General features: G+C 42.7%; 1 protein-coding gene across 7 annotated transcripts in view; it reads right to left on the reverse strand.

Annotated features, from left to right (window-relative positions):
- Positions 1-5,863: 5,863 nt before the first annotated feature.
- Positions 5,864-22,112, reverse strand: part of LOC137240117 (neurotrimin-like) — a 2,444,277-nt gene continuing 2,428,028 nt past the window's right edge. For all 7 annotated transcript variants that reach the window (XM_067766054.1, XM_067766050.1, XM_067766051.1 and 4 more), the window contains one exon: positions 5,864-6,094. In XM_067766054.1, the coding sequence (XP_067622155.1) occupies positions 6,063-6,094 (32 nt within the window). In that variant the 3' untranslated portion in view covers positions 5,864-6,062. The remainder of the gene's footprint in view (positions 6,095-22,112) is intronic.

Below are 22,112 nucleotides of genomic sequence, written 5' to 3' on the forward strand. Positions count from 1 at the left end.
CATCTTTTCACTTAGAGCCACCTTCTCCTCGCCTGTGCCAAATGTTTGCTCATCGTAGAGGGCGTTGGGGATCCTCGGTTCCACACCCTGTACCACGAATGCCGGTCTGTAGCCTGTTGACTTGCATACGCTCGTATTCAGTGCTAGTGTCATCTCTGGCAACAACTCATCCCATGTCTCATGCTACTTCCCAGTGAATTGTGCTATCATCCTCTTGATGTTACGATTCGCTCTCTCCGTCGGGGTCTCTTGCGGTGTGTACGGTGCCGTTAGCTGGTGCTTTATGCCAGCTTCTTGTAAAAACTTCTTGAAATTCCTGCTTGTGAACTGTGCTCCATTGTCTGTGATTAGAATTTTTGGCGCGCCAAATCGGGCCAAAATCCTCTCCCTCATACCTCTGATCACAGTCTCCGTCGTCGCCTTCCGTATTGCTATGATCTCTACCCATTTCGAGAATTTGTCCACGAAAACTAATGCCATCATATTACCATGCTTCGAACGAGGGAGTGGTCCAACGAAATCTGCACAAACGGTAGCAAAAGGTTCATCTGAAATCTGCGTGAGCATCTTACCTGCAGCTTGTTGCTGGCTAGGTTTGTAGACTTGGCATGCGTGGCATTGTTGCACGTACTTCCGTACGTCCCTGAATATCCCAGGCCAGTAATACCGCATCATTGCACGCGCGATGGATTTCCGTATCCCCATGTGCCCTGCGCTTGGTGTGTCGTGAATCTCGTTAAGCACTCTTCGCCTCTCCGATTTCGGCACGCATAACTTCCACGGTACCGCATCCTCACCATCCATTTGACTTCCAATTCGTCTGTATAGTCTTCCTTCCTCTATGACGTATTCGGGAAACTTCTCTGATGTCCTCGTTACTTCATCCATCTTTGACTTTTACCACTTGCAACTCAAACTTTCTTCATGGGTCGTAAGGCTACCCAGCTGTTCCTCCAGTGGCTACCTCGACAGTGCATCTGCGACCACGTTCATCTTGCCCTTCCTATACTGAACGTCGGACGAATACTGCTGTAACTCGAGCGCCCATCTAGCGATCCGGCCTGACGGACTTTCGATCGCGTTCAACCATTTCAAAGCCAAGTGATCGGTGATAACCGTGAAATTGTACCCTTCTAAATATGGTCTCATTTTCCTTATTGCCCACACGACTGCTAAACATTCCTTCTCAGTTGGTGAGTAGTTCATCTCGGCTTTATTCAGGCGGCGGTTAGCATACGCTATTACTCGCTCTTCGTCATCCAACCCCTGTGTGAGAACTGCTCCGAGACCATAGTCGCTCGCGTCCGTCTGTAATCGAAATCTTTTCGTAAAATCTGGGCAAGCTAGTGCCGGTGCTTGTGTTAGCGCATTCTTCAACGCTTCGAATGCCACCTGTTGTTCTTCGGACCATTTCCACCTACTCCCTTCTTCAACATTGACGTGAGTGTGTGCGCGACTTTCGAAAAGTCGGGTACGAACCTCCGGTACCAAGAAACTATTCCCAGAAATCGCCTCTCGTATGTTGTGTGGTGGTGTCAGCTCCTTGATAGCCGCAACTTTGTCGGGATCCGTGTGTATTCCTTCTTCGCTGACGACGTGGCCTAGATATTTCAAACTTTTCTTAAAAAACTCACATTTCTCTGGGTTGATCTTCAGATTCGCCCTCCGTAGCCGCCGAAATACCTCTCCTAGGTGCTTTATGTGCTCTTCCAAGGTTGTGCTGGTGATGCCAGTTAGGCAAACGCGAGCGTTGAGCTGCCGATAGTCAACGCAGAGTCTCCATTTGCCGTTCTTCTTCCGGGCTAGAACTATTGGTGCACTGTGTGGGCTGTGAGATGGTTCGATGCAACCCTTCTCTATTAGCTCGTCTACCTCCTTGTTTATGATCTCCTGCATATTTGGGTTCTTAGGGAAATACCGCTGTTTGATTGGACGGTCATCTCGCATCACTATCTTATGCGTGGCAATGTTGGATACTCCTGTCATCTCTTCGAAAATCTGTAATTTACGCTTTAAAAACGTACTCAATGCAACGTTACTCCTTACGTCTTTCTCGATACTTGCGCTACCTTCGTCCTCCATCATGGTTGTACACGTCACCATCTCCTGCGCTCTCTCTTCTGCTCGCAACGTCATTGTTTCGTTGCCACACCTCAGCTCAAATTTAGCCTTTGCCAGATAATCTGTCCCGATCACCACGCTGTCGACTAACCCAGACAGAACTAACAACTCACTCTGATGCACTTGATCCCCCAGTTTTACCTCTGCGTCCACTGCCTCCGCTATCCATGCTGCGCTGCCATCGCCTATCACCACTCGTGTCTGTAACTTCTTGAGCTTCCGTGCGTCTATTTTCGCCGCTGTCTTCTCGCTGATAAAATTTCGTGTCGCCCCCGTACCTACTGACGCCATGACTTCTTCTCCATCCAGGGTTACTGCAGCCAAGATTCGCCCTTCGGTGTGCCTAAATGTACTTACTGAGTACGAGGTTGGGTTTGTTGAGACGCCACCCCTCGATACCAATAGGGTCTCTGCCCGTTTCCCTGCTGTCCACGATGTGAACATTGGACATGTTTTTTGGCAATGATGATATAATGTCATATTCATTGGCACTTTTTCCCCTGCCTTGGAGTGTATTAAGTAGTTTTGTTGTTTTTCGGCCTTCTGATTTGTAAGATCGCGGATTCGAATCAAGCTCAGAGCCCAGCAATAATTTTTGTATCATTAATATTGTTATGATGAATTGTTTCTTCATTTTTAAATTGGAATGGATGAAAGGAAATCTTTTAGACAACTTAGAAACTCGTTGTATAGATCCATTATGAGAACTTCTAAACTCCTTCATCTGCAGAATTTAAGCTCCGCTCTATAACCATTCAGCTATCACAGCCTTCATTATTTCTACTTGTTGTTGTTGTAGCAATGTTTCGCCCCACCTAATAGCTGCGACCGATCACAAATTGTCATCAATATCCCCTAACGGGAGTCCAAGGAAACTTGCTGTTTCGACAGGGGTGGACCTTAATGAAAGGGGTGTTAGAAGCGTTGGTTCCACATTACAATTAAAGAGATGGTTGGTGTCATGTGGGGACACATTGCAAGCGGGGCATACATTTTGTATGTCGGGGTTGATTCTGGATATGTAAGAGTTTAACCTGTTACAGTACCCAGAACGAAGTTGAGCCAGAATGACTCGCGTTTCCCTGGGGAGTATGCGTTCCTCTTCCGCAAGTTTTGGGTACTGTTTTTTGAGTACTGGATTCACCGGGCAATTCCTGTTTGCGGAGTTCACTAAGGATCTGCTTGTGTTTTTTTGCTTCATACGGCTGAGTTCTTAGGTGCCGTATTTCCTCAAAATGCTTACGGAGATGACTCCTTAAGTCCCTAGGCGGTGCTGGCTCATCAATCAGATGTCTGTTGGGATGCCCAGGTTTCTAGGTATTCAACAGGAACTGTTTGGTTAGCATCTCATTTCTCTCCCTGATGGGGAGTATTCACGCCTCATTATGTAGATAGTGTTCTGGGGGCATAAGAACACAGCCCGTGGCGGCTCTGAGCGCAGTATTTTGGCAGGCCTGTAGCTTCTTCCAGTGGGTAGTTTTTAGGCTTGGCGACCATATAGGGGACGCGTAGCACGCAAACGGCTGGCCAATTGCTTTGTATGTGGTAATGAGTACTGCCAGCAAGGGATTTGAGGATTTTATTGCGGCTCTGGATTTTCGGAACAACTGCGGCTGCGTGCTCACCAAAATATAGATCCTGATCAAACGTCACACCCAAGATTTTGGAGTGTAGGACAGTCGGCAGCGCAGTGCCATCGACGTGATTGTTCAAAATGGTCGACAATTTGGTTGACATGGTCATTTTATTTCTACTTCAATCCTGTTTTTTGCCAATTGATTTTCACAAAGCCGCGATATCTAATACTCAAAGCCTAACAATATTTTTTGTATCATTATTATTGTTATGATGAAGTTTTTCTTAATTGAGACAATTGTTAAATTAGAATAGAAGAAAAAAAAATTGTAAAAAACTGCTAAAGCCGTTGTCTGGATCCATTTCGAGAACTGCTAAACTCCTTCATCCGAAACGTTTAAGCTCCACTGTTTGAAGCATTCAACTATCGCAGCGGTTGTTTTTCTTCATTATTTCTATTTCAATCCTGTTTCTTTGCCAATTGATTTTCACAACGCTGCGACATCTGTTGCAGAGACGATGTGAATATTGGACTTGATTTACGGCAATGATGACATAGTGTTATATTTATTGAGACTTTTGTGCCATGCCCTGTGATGCTTTAACAGTTTTTGTTGTTTTATCGGCCTACTTATTTTTAAGAACGTGGTTTCGAATAGTGCTCAAGGCTTAATGTTGGAGACACGAGCTCCAATTTAATTTAACTTTAAATTATAGTTTATTTTTTGATCAATTGCCTAAATAAATACAAAATGAATTCAACATGAAACCTTGAAATAGTAAATAGTTTAACAATTTTTGCTGTTATATCGGCCTACTGATTTGTAAGATCGCGGGTTTCAATCGAGCTCAAGGTCTAAATAATTATTTTATCATTATTATTGTTATGACAAATTTTTCTTAACTGAAACAATTTTAAATTAGAATAGAAGAAGGAAAAAATTTAGACAACTGCCAAAGCTCGTTGTATAGATCCATTTCGGGAACTGCTAAATTCCTTCATCGGCAACGTTTAGGCGCCGCTGCTATAACCATTCAGCTATCACAGCGGTTGTTTGTTTGCCTTCATTATTTCTACTTCTATTCGGTTCTTGCCAATTGATATTCACAGCACTGCGTAATCTGTTGCAGAATAGGTGTGAAAATTGGACTTGTTTCATGGCAATGATGACATAGTGTCATATATTATTGACACTTTCCCCGTGCTCTGGGATGTATTAACAATTTTTGCTGTTATTATCGGCCTACTGATTTGTAAGATCTCGGGTTTGTATCGAGCTCAAGGTCTAACGATAATTAATTTATAATTATTATTGTTATGATAATTTTTTTCTTAATTGAAAAAATTTTAAATTAGAATAGAAGAAAGAAAAAAATTTAGACAACTGCCAAAGCTCGTTGTATAGATCCATTTCGGGAACTGCTAAATTCCTTCATCGGCAACGTTTAGGCGCCGCTGCTATAACCATTCAGCTATCACAGCGGTTGTTTGTTTGCCTTCATTATTTCTACTTCTATTCGGTTCTTGCCAATTGATATTCACAGCACTGCGTAATCTGTTGCAGAATAGGTGTGAAAATTGGACTTGTTTCATGGCAATGATGACATAGTGTCATATATTATTGACACTTTCCCCGTGCTCTGGGATGTATTAACAATTTTTGCTGTTATATCGGCCTAATGATTTATAAGATCTGGGGTTTGAATCGAGCTCAAGGCCTAACAATAATTATTTTATCATTATTAATATTATGATACATTTTTACTTTATTGAAAAAATTTAAAATTAGAATAGAATAAGGAAAAATTTTTTTTATACCAGTTATATGAGCCCGAAGTGTGGGTGATGACATCGTAGAATTAAAATTAAGATTCATTATTGTTGAAGCACTTGAAGTGGTGATCAAAATTCGGTTACACCTAAAATCGTGTGTTTTGACTGTTACTGGCGCAGTCGGTAGGATCTGCGAAAAAGATCCTTTTAAAACGAATCTATGTTCTAACGGCGAAAATCATTTATTAAAGTAACTATTAAAAAACCAAAACAAATATTAAAACAAACAAAATTAATTTTTATACACGTATTCCAAATATCATTTGAGTGAGTGATTGTTTATTTGAAAACATTACATAAGCATTATAGCTACGTATGTATTTTCTAACAAAATCTGTTAAACAAGGAATTCAATTTCTTAGAGTAAGAAAACATTTTTTTTTTTAAATATGCATTAAAAAAAAACAGTATCCTTAACCTACATCATCTTTTTGTTGGTGTTATCATATTTGAATGACCTCTGTTTGACATTAAATCGAGTTCCATTGTTTTCGGGTGACTGTCAGTTGACTTTGATCGCAAAGAAAAGCTCTCAAAACCAAAAAACACTAAGTTTAAACGCAACTGAAAGAGAGAAAGGATATAAAAACAACAACACATTGTTTATCGTAAAATGTAAAAAAACATTTAATTTTCGTTTTGAGTGAAACAAATACAAATAGTGTAATATATGTGCATTCTCTCTTAATGTCGTTAGTGTTGTAATTGACCGACTTGAGAAACAAAAATACGTGCGATGTAAACTGCAATAATTAGTATCACCAAAATTACTTATTTAGAGCATTGATAATTTGATTTGCATTTGCACTGTGTTGCTATTGTTTTTTGATGCGATGAGAAATAAAAAATTGCAAAAAGAGATAGAAAATTTGAACGAGTATCTACGAATTTTAAATATTAACCCTGAAACAAAAACAACAAACATGGCTGAAGAACAACAAAAAAGAGAACTTGTTATGGAAAATATTAAATTAATTCAGTCCTTTGATGGTAATGCAAATTACATAGCACTATATGTTGATAGTATTGATTCCATAATGCCTGAGGTCGTACCAACGTAACCGACAGAGCGGGCATTTTACTTCAATTGCATTTTACGTACTTTACGGGGGGCGGCGTTGGACGTCGTGAGAAGGGAGCAGCCGTCAGATTGGGCCACGTTAAGAGAACTCTTAATTGACGAGTTCGGGGAGCATACTCCGATTTCGACTCTTATATTGCAAGCATAAAGTTAAAAGTAGCGTACGTATTATATGTGAAGAAATCAAAAATGAAATTTGTAGAATTAAAGATAGTATTAAATTAAAAAGAAAAAGTAGTTCAACTAAGACATTTTTGATAAATGAGTTAGAACAATCAAGTTTAAAAAGTCTTAAAAGAGAATTGCCCAACCATTTAACTGCGTTGATTAACGCCAACTTAGCAACTAGTGTAACATCGGCAATAAAAATTTTAAAAGAGTGTTTAACGCATTGACGCAAATGCTTGTTTCTATATTAATTCATTTATTGAATTTAAACACTTAAAGCTAAGAATTGGAACTTCAACTCTAATACTTCACACAGCAAATATGAGGATGTAAAGATAACTAATTCCACAATGGAACGAAAATTTTATGAAATGAAATTTGAATAGTGAATTTGAAGGATATAATTCGGGATTTTGGTCCGTCTTGCGGCCGCGCAAGGGCTAGGTGGGGTTCGAGAACCAATCTCACGCAAGGGTGGTGATGAACGCGCAAGGGTGCTACCTCGGTTGCTTTTATATTGAAAGATATAACTTACGATTTTGGGATAATACTTACTTTGCTTTTCTCCTGGAGTTGGATGTGGCGTAGGTGATGATGTTTGTACTCGCTCCGGAGTTGATGATCCGATGCAAATTTTCTCAAAATTAGATGATGTTGGTTGCTGGGGGAGATTTCATCGGCAGCGTCTGTACACCTCTAGGTGCGGCTGCAAGCGGGCGTCTGTCTTGGAGCAAGCGGCTCGCTATATAAACGTGCCAAGTAATATTTTCACCCCCGCTGAGCGGGTTGTGCGCTGGGCTTGGGACCCGCCACGTAAAACCATACTCCAATGAAATATAACAACAAGCCTCGGATAAATACACTCTCTATTGATGACGACCATGGCAAACGTTTGAAGGACAATGAATTGAGGGCATGCACCTGGAACGTCCGCTCCCTGAATGGGATTGGTGCAGATGCCCGGCTGGTTGATGTCCTCGTCAAAGCAAAATCTGACATCACCGCCATCCAAGAAATGCGTTGGGCGAAGCAAGGAAGAAAGAAGATCAAAAATTGTGACATATATTGGAGTGGCCATGCGAATAAGCGCAGTTTCGGCGTCGGATTCGTGGTGGGAGAGAGACTTTGTCGCCAAGTGCTGGCGTTCACGCCTGTGGACGAGCGTCTCGCCGCTATTCGAATAAAAGCAAAATTTTTTAATATATCATTCATCTGCGCCCATGCGCCGACAGAGGAGAAAGACGATGAGGTGAAAGACACTTTTTATGAACAATTAGAACGCACATACGAGCGCTGCCCCCGTCATGATATAAAAGTCGTGCTTGGCGACTTTAACGCCAGGGTGGGCAAAGAAGGTGTTTTTGGCCCTACAGTCGGAAAGTTCAGCCTACACAACGAAACTTCTCCTAACGGACTGAGGCTGATTGACTTTGCCGGTGCTCGAAACATGGTCATATCAAGCACGAGGTTCATGCATAAAAAGATACATCAAGCTACATGGCTGTCTCCTGATCGAAATACTCGCAATCAGATCGATCACGTTGTGATAGACGGACGGCATGCCTCCAGTGTTTTAGATGTGCGAACGATCCGAGGACCTAACATCGATTCGGACCATTATCTCGTTGCAGCCAAAATACGCACCCGCCTCAACGCGGCTAAAAATAAGGAACAAAAAACACAAGGAAAGCTAGACGTCGAAAAGCTTCAATCACAACAGACTGCCAATGATTTCGCAACTCGACTCTCACACCTGCTCTCTGAGGGCACAACTCATCCTGAAGGAATACAGGAGCAGTGGGAGCATATCTCCAAAGCACTTCATACTGCCGCCGAGGAAAAAATTGGTTACCGGCGGCCACGAAAAAACAGCTGGTATGATGAAGAATGCCGCGTTGCAACCGAAAGAAAAGACGCTGCCTACAGGGCTACGTTAAAAGCGAGCGCGACAAGAGGAGTGTGTGAACGCTATCGTGAGTTGAAAAGGGAAGCGAGACGCCTTTTCAGGAAGAAAAAAGCAGAAGCAGAAAGGCGTGAGTGCGAGGAGCTTGAGCTGCTAGCCACCAGGAATAACGCCCGAAAATTCTACCAAAAAATACGGCGACAGACGGAAGGTTTTAAGACCGGGGCAAACTCCTGTAGGAATGAAAACGGCGACCTCGTAACTGATGTCCAGAGAGTGCTTAGATTATGGAGGGAACACTTCTCTGCTCTCCTAAATGGAGGCAGCAATTCACCGCGCAGAGATGAAGAACCCGATCCCGCAATCGATGATGATGGAATATATGTCCCCCCGCCCGATTATGACGAAGTTAGAATAGCAATAACCAGATTGAAAAACAACAAGGCCGTGGGCGCTGATGGATTGCCTGCGGAGCTATTCAAGTTCGGCGGCGAGGAGTTGGTAAGGCGCATGCAGCAGCTTCTTAGCAAAATATGGGCGGACGAAAGCATGCCCGACGGTTGGAATCTAAGTGTTCTTTGCCCAGTCCACAAGAAGGGGGATACTGCAAAATGCACCAACTATCGTGGAATCAGCCTTCTTAATATCGCATATAAGGTCCTTTCAAGTGTATTGTGCGAAAGATTGAAGCCCACCGTGAACCGGCTGATTGGACCTTATCAGTGCGGCTTCAGACCTGGTAAATCTACCATCGACCAGATTTTCACAATGCGCCAAGTCTTGGAAAAAACCCGTGAAAAGAGAATCGACACACATCACCTCTTCGTCGACTTTAAAGCCGCCTTCGACAGCACGAAAAGGAGCTGCCTATATGCCGCTATGTCTGAATTTGGTTTCCCCGCAAAACTTATACGGCTGTGCAAAATGACGTTGAGCAACACCATCAGCTCAGTCAGAATTGGGAAGGACCTCTCCGAGCCGTTCGAAACTAAACGAGGTTTCAGACAGGGTGACCCCCTATCGTGCGATTTCTTTAATTTGATGCTGGAGAAAATTATACTAGCTGCAGAACTTAACCGCACTGGAACAATATACTATAAAAGCGTGCAATTACTGGCATATGCTGATGACATTGATATCATCGGCCTAAACACCCGCGCTGTTAGTTCTGCTTACTCCAAGCTGGAAAAAGAAGCGGTAAAGATGGGTTTGATGGTGAATGAGGACAAAACGAAGTACCTGCTGTCATCGAGCAAAGAGTCAGCGCATATGCGCCTTGGCAACCACGCTACTGTTGGCAGCCATAATTTCGAAATAGTAAAAGACTTCGTTTATTTGGGAACCAGCATCAACATTAGCAACAACATCAGCACTGAAATCCAGCGAAGAATCAATCTTGCCAATAAATGCTACTTTGGACTAGGTAGGCAATTGAAAAGTAAAGTCCTCTCTCGGCGAACGAAAATCATACTCTACAAGTCACTTATCGTACCCGTCCTCCTATATGGGGCAGAAGCATGGACCATGACAACAGCAGATGAAGCGGCTTTGGGAGTGTTCGAGAGAAAAGTTCTTCGAAAGATTTATGGACCTCTACGCGTTGGCGATGGCGAGTACCGAAGAAGATTTAATGATGAGCTGTACGAGCTATACGCAGACATCAACATAGTCCAGCGAATTAAAACGCAGCGGCTGCGCTGGCTAGGCCATGTTATGCGAATGAAAGATGATGCTCCGGCCAAGAAAGTGTTTCTATCGGAACCCGCCTATGGAAGCAGAGGTAGAGGGCGGCCCCCACTCCGTTGGAAGGACCAGGTGGAAAACGATTTAAACTCCCTTGGTGTGACCAATTGGCGCCGGTTGGCGGAGCGAAGGAGCGACTGGCGCGCCTTGTTGGACGGCCATAACCGTTTAGACGGTTAAGCGCCAATTAAGTAAGTAAGTAAGGTTGCTGGTAGGTGTTCAGTGTTCCACGTAAACAAGAACAAGAGTTAATGCATTTCACTTGTATTTATAACATGGATTAGTGATGGAAAGCAATTCCAACACTGTTGACTGGAAGCACTGGATGGCAACTCCAGTCTACTCTACCGCCAGGGTTGTATGAACGCAAGTCATAACTTGTGAAGTGAAGGCAAGTCACTTGGAGACGTGATCGCAAGTCACAGATGGGTGGTTAGGTGAACGCAAGTCACGGAACCGTTGCCTATTTAAGTGAACGCAAGTCACTTAAACATGGCGCCCCCGTTGCACCGGTGCTACTGCTCTGCGGAGGCGTTGTAAGGCAGTGATGGCAGTGTCGAGCTCGAGGCACAAGTGAGCATCCAACGGCTGAGGTCTACGTGGAGCAGGTGAAGTAGCGGGTCTTGAAGCCGATCGAGAGGTGGCGGCGGCGGGCCGTGAGGTTGATCGGGCCGCTGGGGTTGTTGCCCGTTGACGTGCCGCTTCGGTAGTGGTGTGTTCCACCTCCAGCTCTGGGTGGAGTAGGGTGTGGTGCCATTGACGACATATCTTGCACTTCTGTTCGGATTGACAGCCTATGACATGGTTGTGTGTTCGGGCGAGGCAATTGGGCAGTACTCTAGGAAGCGTACCTTGACGCGACGCTCCTCTACATCCATCAAATTAAACTCCCGGCAAAAGCGCAGGGCGTGATAGCGGAAGCATACGAGGCACTGGTGCACGTTGGGGTCACGGGGTACCCGGGAACGATTGCCGACGGAGACATCCGACGATGACGATTGATGGGTGTCACGGCTTCTGTAAGAAATATGCCATTTAGTAAAAGTATTAAACAGGTTTTGCGGTGGTAATTGGACGGTGAAAGTGTGTGTGAATTCGGGTTAAGGGCTGGGCACCTCAGCTTGGATGGGAAGAGGACATAGTTTGACTATTGGTCGGGTGAAAATTCCCTGTTACGTTCGAATGTCAGCGACACGTATACCATTGTCAACTCCATGGTACACCTTTTCTACTCGGCCTAGGCGCCATTCGTTTGGGGGCAGCAATTCATTTTTAAGAACGACGAAATCTCCTTCAGAAAGGTTCTTTTGAGCGGTCTTCCATTTATACCTTTTATGAAGCTCTTTGAGGCATTCATCTTTCCACCTTTGACTAAATTGGTGATGTAACCTTTTAAGCTTTTTCCATTTGTTATGGAGAAATAGATTATCGAGTTGGGGTTCCGGCGCAGCCAGCAGTGGCGCACCGCGTAGGAAATGCCCTGGATTTAACGCGAGTAGTTCCTGTGGATTATCGGACATAGGGGAGAGTGGTCGGGAGTTGAGTGTGGCTTCAATGCGCGCAAGCAATGTGGCCAGCTCCTCGAATGTAAATTGATGACCGCTAGCAATGCGTTTAAAATGCAATTTGAAGCTCTTAACGACGGCTTCCGAGAGGCCACCCATGTGGGGGGCATTGAGTGGTAAAAAGTGCAATTCGAGAGATTGAAGAGAGTTTTTTTCCTTGATATCATCGGAAGCTTCTTTCAGGAATTGTTTAAAGTCTCGTTGAAATGCCCTATTGGCGCCGAGAAAGTTTTTCTCATTGTCGGAGAAGAGTCGTGAGGGAAGACCGCGTCTTTCGACGAATCGGGAAAAGGATGCTTGAAATGCTTTGGTTGAAAGGTCCGAACAGGGTTCTAAATGTATTGCTTTGGTGAAGAAACACACAAAGACGCAGACGTAGCCTATAATTATTGGTGCTTTACGCATACTTGACGATTTAAGGTCAAAGGGACCTGCAAAGTCCAGTCCGGTATAGGTGAATGGTAAGGAATAGTTAGAACGTTCTGGTGGTAAGGCTGCCATGATTTGTGATCTCGAGGATTTTTTGAAGATTGTACATGTTTTGCAATTACGTATGCAAAACTTAATTTTTGATTTCAATCGCGGAATGAAATATTCCTGTCTAGCAGTTCTCACCATTAGTTGGTGTCCAGCATGCATTAATAAAATAATTAGATATTGGAGTAATAAGTAGCAGAAACGTGAGGATTCAGGGATGATGACTGAATATTTTTCTTTATACGGGATATCCGAGTTGATTAGTCGGCCATCTACCCGGAGAAGGCCGTTTGCGTCGAGAAGAGGATTCAGGGGGAGAAGTGAACTCCTTTTTGAGATAATTTGTCCATTGGAAAGTTGGGCATATTCCACGGGATAGTATCTGATCTGCGCAAGTTTGATGAGACGTGTTTTTACCCAGTTATTTTCAGCCTGAGTGACAACTAAAGACTCGTAATTGATCGACTGAGTGAATTGTATGGGCTTGATTCGATGGAGGAAACGAAAAATGTATGTTATCACTCGTAATGCCCTCGGCCAAGATGAGAATTGGTCTAGGATGTCGGGTTCATTCTCCGAAATGTGAAACGCCTCAACCTTTTGTTCTTCGTGAGGAACAACGTTCTGACGCGATGAAAGGGGCCATTGCTCGGGTGGTTTTAGAAGCCAGTCTGGTCCGGTCCACCAGAGTGATTGGTAAATTAAATCCTGTGGTCTACATCCTCGCGTGCCGAGGTCTGCTGGGTTATGGTTAGTGGATACGTGGCGCCATTTGATGTTACCTACGTTGTTGATAATGTGTGACGTACGATTCGCTACATATATTTTCCAATTGTATGGTGGCTTTTCGAGCCACGCAAGGACGATTGATGAATCCGACCATAAGAAAATTTCAATATCTCTTAAAGGTAGTTGATTGATTAGATTTTTTATGCATTTGAATAATAGGACTGCACCGTACAGTTCTAAGCGCGGCAGTCTCACTGTTTGCAAAGGTGCTACTTTTGTTTTAGAAAAGAGAAGATGACATGAGGCTTTGTCAACCGATCGACAACGTATATATACAGTTGCGCAATATGCTTTCTCGGAAGCGTCGCAAAAGCCGTGAATTTGGATGTTTTGGTTTGGAGAAAACTCAGTCCATCTGGGTATTCGAAGTTTTCCGATAACCGGTAGGTCGGATACGAATTGAGTCCACTTTTGGAGGGAGGGTGGTTGGACACATTCGTCCCATTCAGTACCTTCTAACCATATCTGCTGTAGCAATATCTTTGCCTGAATCAGAATAGGCGCGAGCCACCCTGCGGGATCGAAAAGTTTCGAAACCGAACATAAGATTTGCCTTTTAGTCGCCTGAGAAGGTACTTGAGTGGGTTATATGGTATACGAAAAGGAATCGTTTAATGCATTCCATCTAACGCCGAGGGTTTTCGGTGAACTGGAGCAATCAAATTTTAAGAAGTCGGAGTCAAGCAAGTCTTCGGTTGAAATATGGACAAGAAGCTCTGGATGGTTGGCTGTGATTTTCTTGAGGTGGAATCCCGCGGAGTTTAAACAATGAATGGTTTGGAATTGGGGTTGCATGCAGGAGCGAAGGTCATGTCCTCCAGACAAGATGTCGTCAACGTAAGTTTCTTTGGTAAGAATTCGCTCAGTTATAGGGTAGGATTCCCTCAAGTCCTTTGCCAACTGGTGTAATGTTCGGATAGCCAGGTATGGCGCACAGTTCACTCCAAATGTTACGGTTTTTAAGGCGAAATCGGTAGGTTTTGTGTCATGGCTTCGACGAAAAATAACTTTCTGATACTGCTGGTCGTCCTCATGTAGGAGGATCTGACGGTACATTTTTTGAATGTCGCCATTGAATACATATCTATAAAGACGCCAGTTGAGAATGACGAACATAAGGTCGGTTTGCAAGGTAGGGCCTATGTGGACGATATCGTTCAATGACGTGCCTGAAGACGTCGGCTTGGAGGCGTTAAAAACCACTCTGACGTTGGTGGATGCACTGTCCGGTTTCACTACCGAATGGTGAGGAAGATAATACGTAAAACACTTTTCGTTTTGATGGATTTCTTCGGAAGAAGTCGGTTTCATATGTTCCAGGGCTAGATATTCTTCTAGTACATGATTATATTCAGTTTCAAGGAGCGGAGTTTTTTTGAGCATGTGTTCCATACGAATCGCTTGTTTCATCGCCTGCGACCGAGACGAACCGAGAGAAATCTCGGATGGGAATCCTGCTTTGAAGGGGAGGCGTACAACTTAACGTCAATTGGCTTGTCGGTAGGTCGTTTCTTGATAGAACGACTCACACGCACGGTCGTCCTCGGATGGGAGATTTAATTCAGCGACTTCCTCTAATTCCCATAAACGTCTCAGCTGGAAGCTCAGATCCTCGCTTGAAACTGTTGTGGCATGGGTATGAAATGTAGAGCATTGGGTGGAGGTCAGTGGTCCGCTCAGATACCACCCGAAAACGGTATTTTGCGCAAGCAAACTCCCAAAAACTCCATGTCACATTCCCTGTAGGAGGATCTGGGGTATAAGGTCACTGCCAATGACGACATCGATGGGACCGGGTGTATAAAAGTATGGATCCCCAAAATCTAAATCCTGAATTTCCGAAAGATTTGGTTTTGATAGTTTAAAGGAGGGAAGAAAACTGGTCAGCTGTTTTAAGACGATGGCGTTGGTATGGATACTGGTGTGATTGAATTTCGGTACCAACGTGAGTTGACAGACGCGATTGACATTACTATTTTTCCGCCCATCCCCGTGACGGAGAAGTTTTCTTTATAGGTAGGTAGTTGTAAACGGTGTTGTATTTTTTCGGACACAAAGGTTCTTTGTTAACCTTGATCGATGAGTGCTCGTAGCGTGAAGATAGGACCCTTGTGTTCGATGCTCACTAGGGCGGTGGGAAGGAATGTTTTCTCGTTGTTGGTGGAGAAATTAGCCTGAATTCGGAGTCAGGTTTTGTGGGAGAAGGAGACTCTTTCCAATTGCCCTCAGTTAGGTTGAAGATTGGATGTCTGGGCTCTTGGGAAGATTCGGTGTGTAATAGATTGGTTGACTTTTTTGCGGATGTGCTAGGCGTAGCCTTTGATTCGGGCTGGTTGGTTGTGGGAGGGTGTAACATGGTGTGATGGTTTTTCTTACAGTGCAAACATTGAAGGCACTGGGACAGTTAGTAGATGAATGGTTGTAAGCGAAGCAATTTGTGCAAAACCGGATATCCTTCACAAATTTGGTACGCTCTGGTACGCTTAGTTTTCGGAATTCGGGGACAGATTTTAAGGGATGACAGTCGTTGCATAATCTACAAGTAAACGCAAGTTTTTCTTGAGAGTGCCAGGATTGGATTTTAGGCGAGGGTTTCGATGGGAACGAAGTGCGTGATTTAGTGCCTTTATATTCATGTAGGCGTTCAACCACTTCGTAACGCTTGGTCAGAAACTGGTTCATCTGGGACCAGTTAGGAAGCTCCTTCCTAGATTCGAGGGACTGCTCCCACAGAGACAGCGTTTCCTCTGGTAGCTTTGAGGAACATAAATAAATTAAAATGGGGTCCCACTCGGAAACGGAAATTCCTTGCGTCTTTAGGATCACAAGACAATCATTGATGGTGTTCTGTATATTTCGAATTCCTTCGCTACTCTCCGAGGTAGCTTGAGGAATGTTGAAAAGCAAATTCAATTGTTTGTCTATTAAGATTCGTTTGTTTTCGAATCGGGCTTTTAGCGCTTCCCATGTTAATGAAAAGTTGTCATCGGACAAAGGGTACTGTTTTACGATCGCGCCTGCGTTTCCTCGAGTCTTATTTCGCAAGTGATAGAGTTTCTGTACGGGAGTCAGTTTGGGATGGTTGAGGTTAACGGCCGTGAACATATCACGAAAGGATGGCCACTCCTTATAGCTACCGTAAAAGATTTCTGTATCACACGGTGCCACCTTGAGACACGATCCCGAGCTTGGATCGAAAGGCAGAAACTAACGGGAGGTATTGCCTGGCTGTTGGATTCCCATGTGCCGGACTCTGATGAATTCCCACGGAGGATTTTTAATTGATCCAACATATGTGATTTACAGATGTAGAAAGGGTCAGCACAAAGCTGAAATTTGTTGTGGGCTTCCTCTTTAAACTCTCCAGAAACTGCGCTGTCTTCAGCTATGCATACGTTTTCATAGGCGGTTTTTAACAAAGCCCAGCGACCGTTGAGGTCCTCTAACTTGACCTCCAATAAAGAGTCCGTTTGGTCATCAGGATCTTCCTTTTGAAAATTGGTGCAAAATTTCACCACATTGTTAGAGTCGAAAATAAATTTGGACATGCTTCCTGTTGAGGAAGACGGTATCAAGGGTTTGATTTGATAAAAATGACCAGGAAGACAAGCTGGATGGAGATTATTTTACTTCACGAGTGGTATTGTGCGCGAAGATTCGGGTTTAGAAACTTCAACACTACAGACGCAAGCCGAGAAACACTTATTTGCAGATTGGACTTTCCGTCTGTCGCTCAGAGGGATAGCGATTCTTCGAAAACGAAAGGGCACTTAATCGGTTTTGCACTGCTCACGGAGATTCACCAAAAGAAACTAATCAATGTTAATTATGGAATGCCCCACTGATATCGAAAGTATTTCACAAAAGGGAACTTAGCACGGTTTACTAGGGAATTTCCCCCGAATTCACTGAAATATACGTATGACATTCAACGTTTTGTGATACAAAATGTTTGTGTGATGTGTAAATAAACGTGGTATGTGTAGAGTTGATGGATAATGATGGAGCGGTTTTCTCAAAAGATGTTATGGTTTGGACGCAAGCAACATAATAAAGCATTTATTCACGTGCTGGAGTGCGCAGGTTTTAAGATTTTTGTGGTTTTAATTAGGAAAGGATTTTTCCGGAGGGTCGTTGTGAACGAACCCAATCGCGAGGATAAACCCTTTTTGCAAATTTAATTATGCCGATTGGAACGGCTGGATTAGAACAAAAAAACCACCCTTTTTGTTTGCTTGGCATATGTAGACACATTCATACAAACCGGCGTTTATATATATATGTACACTTTAGCAACCAGTGTTATATGTATATACGTGAGTCCGTTCTTTAGGGAAAAACTCATATAGAGACGTTGTAAAGTTTAGAAGGATTCTGTATATATGCATATATATATATATTTTTTTTTTTGAATTTCCTTAGACGCAAGCTAATAAAAAAGGGGAAGGGGTTTTTTGGGGTTTGGTGGCTAGTGAAAATAGTGAAAATTAGTATGCACTTTACCAACAAGTAAATATTCATATGTACATGTATATATCTGATGAACCGCAAAAGAGGGAGCTGGGCTGCCGCCACTGCTAGCGCAAGCGCAAGCGACGATCGAAAAAAATTGTTGAAAATGAGTCACGCTCTTCGCAAAATAGCGGACTGGAATTCCATATGTATGTATATATCTATATATATATATAACCGTATATGAAAAAACGGTTAAATATACGGATTGGTGGCGAATGTATATTTTTCGGGAAATAAAACTGAGAACTGCTACTTACGTGCGGATCCTCACGGTTCGCATGATTTTTTGGTGGCTGTTTTCAACTGTAAGAGCGTTCTTCTTTTGCAGTCTTATATGTGCGCCTTTCTTCGGGGAATTTGCACAGTTTGGTTACAAAACGTTGAAAACACTTGAGATGAGGTGAAAGTTCTTTTAAAAATTGACTTATTACTTTGAATTGCTTTAAATTACTTTAAATTGAAACTTTTTGTTCGTAAGTAAGCACACGCGCATGGAAAATTTTCGAGTCAATAACAAGTTAGCGATGGGGCGATAGCGATAAATGCGGTGTTGTACTTTTTGCGTTGCCACTGATTCAAATTTGGCTCGCAAGGACCAAATGTTTAACGCACTGACGCAAATGCTTGTTTCTATATTAATTCATTTATTGAATTTAAACTCTTAAAGCTAACAATTGGAAACAACATCACACAGCAAATATGAGGATGTAAAGATAACTAATTCCACAATGGAACGAAAATTTTATGAAATGAAATTTGAATAGTGAATTTGAAATAAATAATTCGCGGCCGCGCAAGGGCTAGGTGGGGTTCGAGAACCAATCTCACGCAAGGGTGGTGATGACCGCGCAAGAGTTAGATTAAGTTAGGGGAGTACCGCAGCGCAAGTGCTACCTCGGTTGCTTTTATATTGAAAGATATAACTTACGATTTTAGGATAATACTTCCTTTGCTTTTCTCCTGGAGTTGGATGTGGCGTAGGTGATGATGTTTGTACTCACTCCAGAGTTGATGATCCGATGCAAATTTTCTCAAAAGGTAGATGATGTTGATTGCTGGTAGGTGTTCAGTGTTCCAAGTAAACAAGAACAAGAGTTAATGCATTGCACTTGTATTTATAACATGGATTAGTGATGGAAAGCAATTCCAACACTGTTGACTGGAAGCACTGGATGGCAACTCCAGTCTACCCTACCGCCAGGTTTGTATGAACGCAAGTCATAACTAGTGAAGTGAACGCAAGTCACTTGGAGACGTGATCGCAAGTTACAGATGGGTGGTTAGTTGAACGCAAGTCACGGAACCGTTGCCTATTTAAGTGAACGCAAGTCACTTAAACAAAGTGAATGACACTTATGAATAAAAAGAGATCTTAAAGCTAATTCACGAGCTTCACATTACTTTAACAATGGTAATCATAATAAAGGTGGATTCGGCAACTGCGCCTTACCGGAAAAAATAATCTTTGTCAACTTTAAATAACAATAATTTGCATACACGGGGAGTCCCATCTGGTAATACAACTTTAAGCCAAAATTAATCCAGGCAGGTGACTGTTAACCAACCTAGTCCACACTCGTTTAATGGTAATAATATGCACACTCCAAGCAGTGCCTTGGAAGTGAATTCACTACAAACACGAACATTAAATCCTGCTGGGTAAAACCAATCTAGAATACGAAGATATGGTCAACCTGAGCCAATGGATTAAGATTTTTCAGATTTTCAATTAGAAGCCTCGGAAGAATACCCTCAATTAAATTGACATTAAATAGCAAATAAATCTAATTGTTAATAGATACGGGTTGATCACTAAGAAATGAAGCTACAAAAGTAAAGCCAATTATTCTAGACAAAGTGCAGGAAACAATTGCATTTACCAGGCATAATTTAAAGTTTTATGGGTATAATTTTTCTGACAAATACGAAGGACTTTTAGGTTTTGATATACTTAAAAACTTAATTCGACAATTAATCTGCAAAATAATACAATCAATTTAACTGGGAGGATTTATACATTGTTAAGTAACAATAACTCGCTTGAAAACTTTAACAATAATTTAAATATTATAAATGATAACAACGATGAAACAAAACTTAGATTGAGCCACTTAAATGCCGAGGAACGTATACAGGTCAATGTCTGACTGAAAAAATTTAAACATATTTTTTATAAAGAAGGAGATCAGCTAACTTTCACTCACTGTTTTATTTTGTTCTCACTCACTGTTTTATAAAGTCAAAACCATTCATGAAGACCCCATCTATGTAAAGTCCTACCGATAACCGGAAGTGCACAAAGTGGAAGTAGATAGGCAAATAATGGAAATGCTGAAACAAAAGATAATATGCCATAGTGATTCTCCATACTCTGCACCGCTATGGGTTGTGCCTAAAAAACCGGATCACCCTGGTAAACAGAAATGGAGAATAGTTTTAAATTTTCGTAAGTTAAAAACAATAACCGTAGATGATAAGTACCCAATTCCAAACATGGATGAAATCCTAGACAAGCTGGATAACTGAATGTATTTTTCCACTTTGAATTTGGCGCAGGGTTTCCACCAAATTGGGATGGATCCAGCCGACATAAATAAAACTGCGTTTTCTACACAAGGCGGGCATTATGAGTTTTTGCGCATGCCATTTGGGCTGAAAAATGCTCCGGCCACATCCCAAAGGCTGATGAATACAGTGTTGGAAGGGTTAATTCGGAAAAACTGTATGGTCTGCTTAGACGATATTGTGGTATTTAGCACGTCACTTCAGGAGCATATCGAATCGCTCGATAAAGTTTTCCAGAGATTGACTGATGCAAACCTTAAAGTACAGCTTGATAAGTGCGAGTTTCTGAAACATGAAACAGAGTTTTTATGGCAGTTAGTAACTCCGCCAGGCATAAAGCCAAACCCGAATAAAATTAAGTCGATAATAAATTATCCTGTACCTCAAACAGAAAAGGAAATCAAACAGTTCTGGGGTTTGGCGGGTTTTTATCGCAAATTGATTAAACATTTTGCAAGGATTACCAAACCTCTTACAAACTGCTTAAAAAAGGTATTAGGATAAATGCGCAGGACGACGAATATCTAAAAGCAATTGACACCATTAAAATTTTGATTACAGAAGATCCTATATTAGTGTACCCAAATTATGAAAAGCCATTTACGCTGACTACAGATTCTTCTAACGTCGCCTTTGTTAAGCCAACAAAGCCACCCTATTTGCTTTGCGAGCCGCACTCTGAACGAATATGCGCTTCACTACTCTACCACAGAAAAAGAACTGTTAGCGATGGTTTGGGCCACTAAATATTTTGACCATATTTGTATGGTAGAAATTTACTATAAATAGCGATCATAGACCACTTGAATGGTTACACAATTTAAAAGAGCCAAATTGCAAAGGTGGAAGATTCGCCTCAATGAGTACGACTTTGACGTAAAGTACATTCCGGGAAGGGAAAATCACATTGCAGATGCTTTATATCGCAGGCTCAGAGCCGCGTGGCAGGACTGTCGCATAGACAAGACAAGTAGGACCAAAGCTGTAAAACAGATGGGCCCCAATAGCGAGGTAGCAACCACCTCGAAAGCGGCGAGTCAGAGGGAAGTCCCAACTACGGAAATAGAAGATAAGCCAAAGGGAGATAACGCTAAGACTCCGGCTTTTTCGGAGGTGCCAAAGGGAGTTAACAATAAGACTCCGGCTTTTCCCGAGAAGATGAGTGATGTGGAAAAGCAGTCACTGACCGTGGCGCTGGTTGATCGTAGCAGTCCTTTCGGACAGATGACTACTGAAAGTTGGAGATCTGTAAAAAGGGAACTTATTAGCTTAATGCTTAAGATGATGCGGGAACAACCAAGTAAGCCCCTTCCAAACTTTGATTCGGGGGGATGGTATAATGGTGGGAAGATGATAGCGTGCGGCAACATCGCGAGCTTGCGATGGCTGGAGGAAGTTGTCCAAATCTCCAAAGGCAAGGCATGAACGCGCGGTTTGAGGTGGTGGATAAAGCGCAAATCTCCACGGTATCAAAAATTAAGGTATGGATACCATGCGTTATGAAGTCGGAGGGTACACTGCGACTTCTGCAGAATCAGAATCCGAACATACCGACACAGGATTGGAAGATACTTACTGTATCTCGGCCTATGGAGACAGGACAGTTCTACATCTTCCAAATAAACAAGCAGGCGGAGGATATATTGTACACGCAGCTTGGCAAAATGTCCTTTGGTACAGGCAAAATTTATATGCGACTCAGGAAAAGAAGTCCCGAGGATAAAAATCCTAACACGCTGGAAGTGGGCGAAGTCGAAAACGACCTCAAAAGCCTAA

This window comes from Eurosta solidaginis, chromosome 2, assembly GCF_040869045.1.
Source record: "Eurosta solidaginis isolate ZX-2024a chromosome 2, ASM4086904v1, whole genome shotgun sequence".
Lineage (NCBI taxonomy): Eukaryota > Metazoa > Arthropoda > Insecta > Diptera > Tephritidae > Eurosta > Eurosta solidaginis.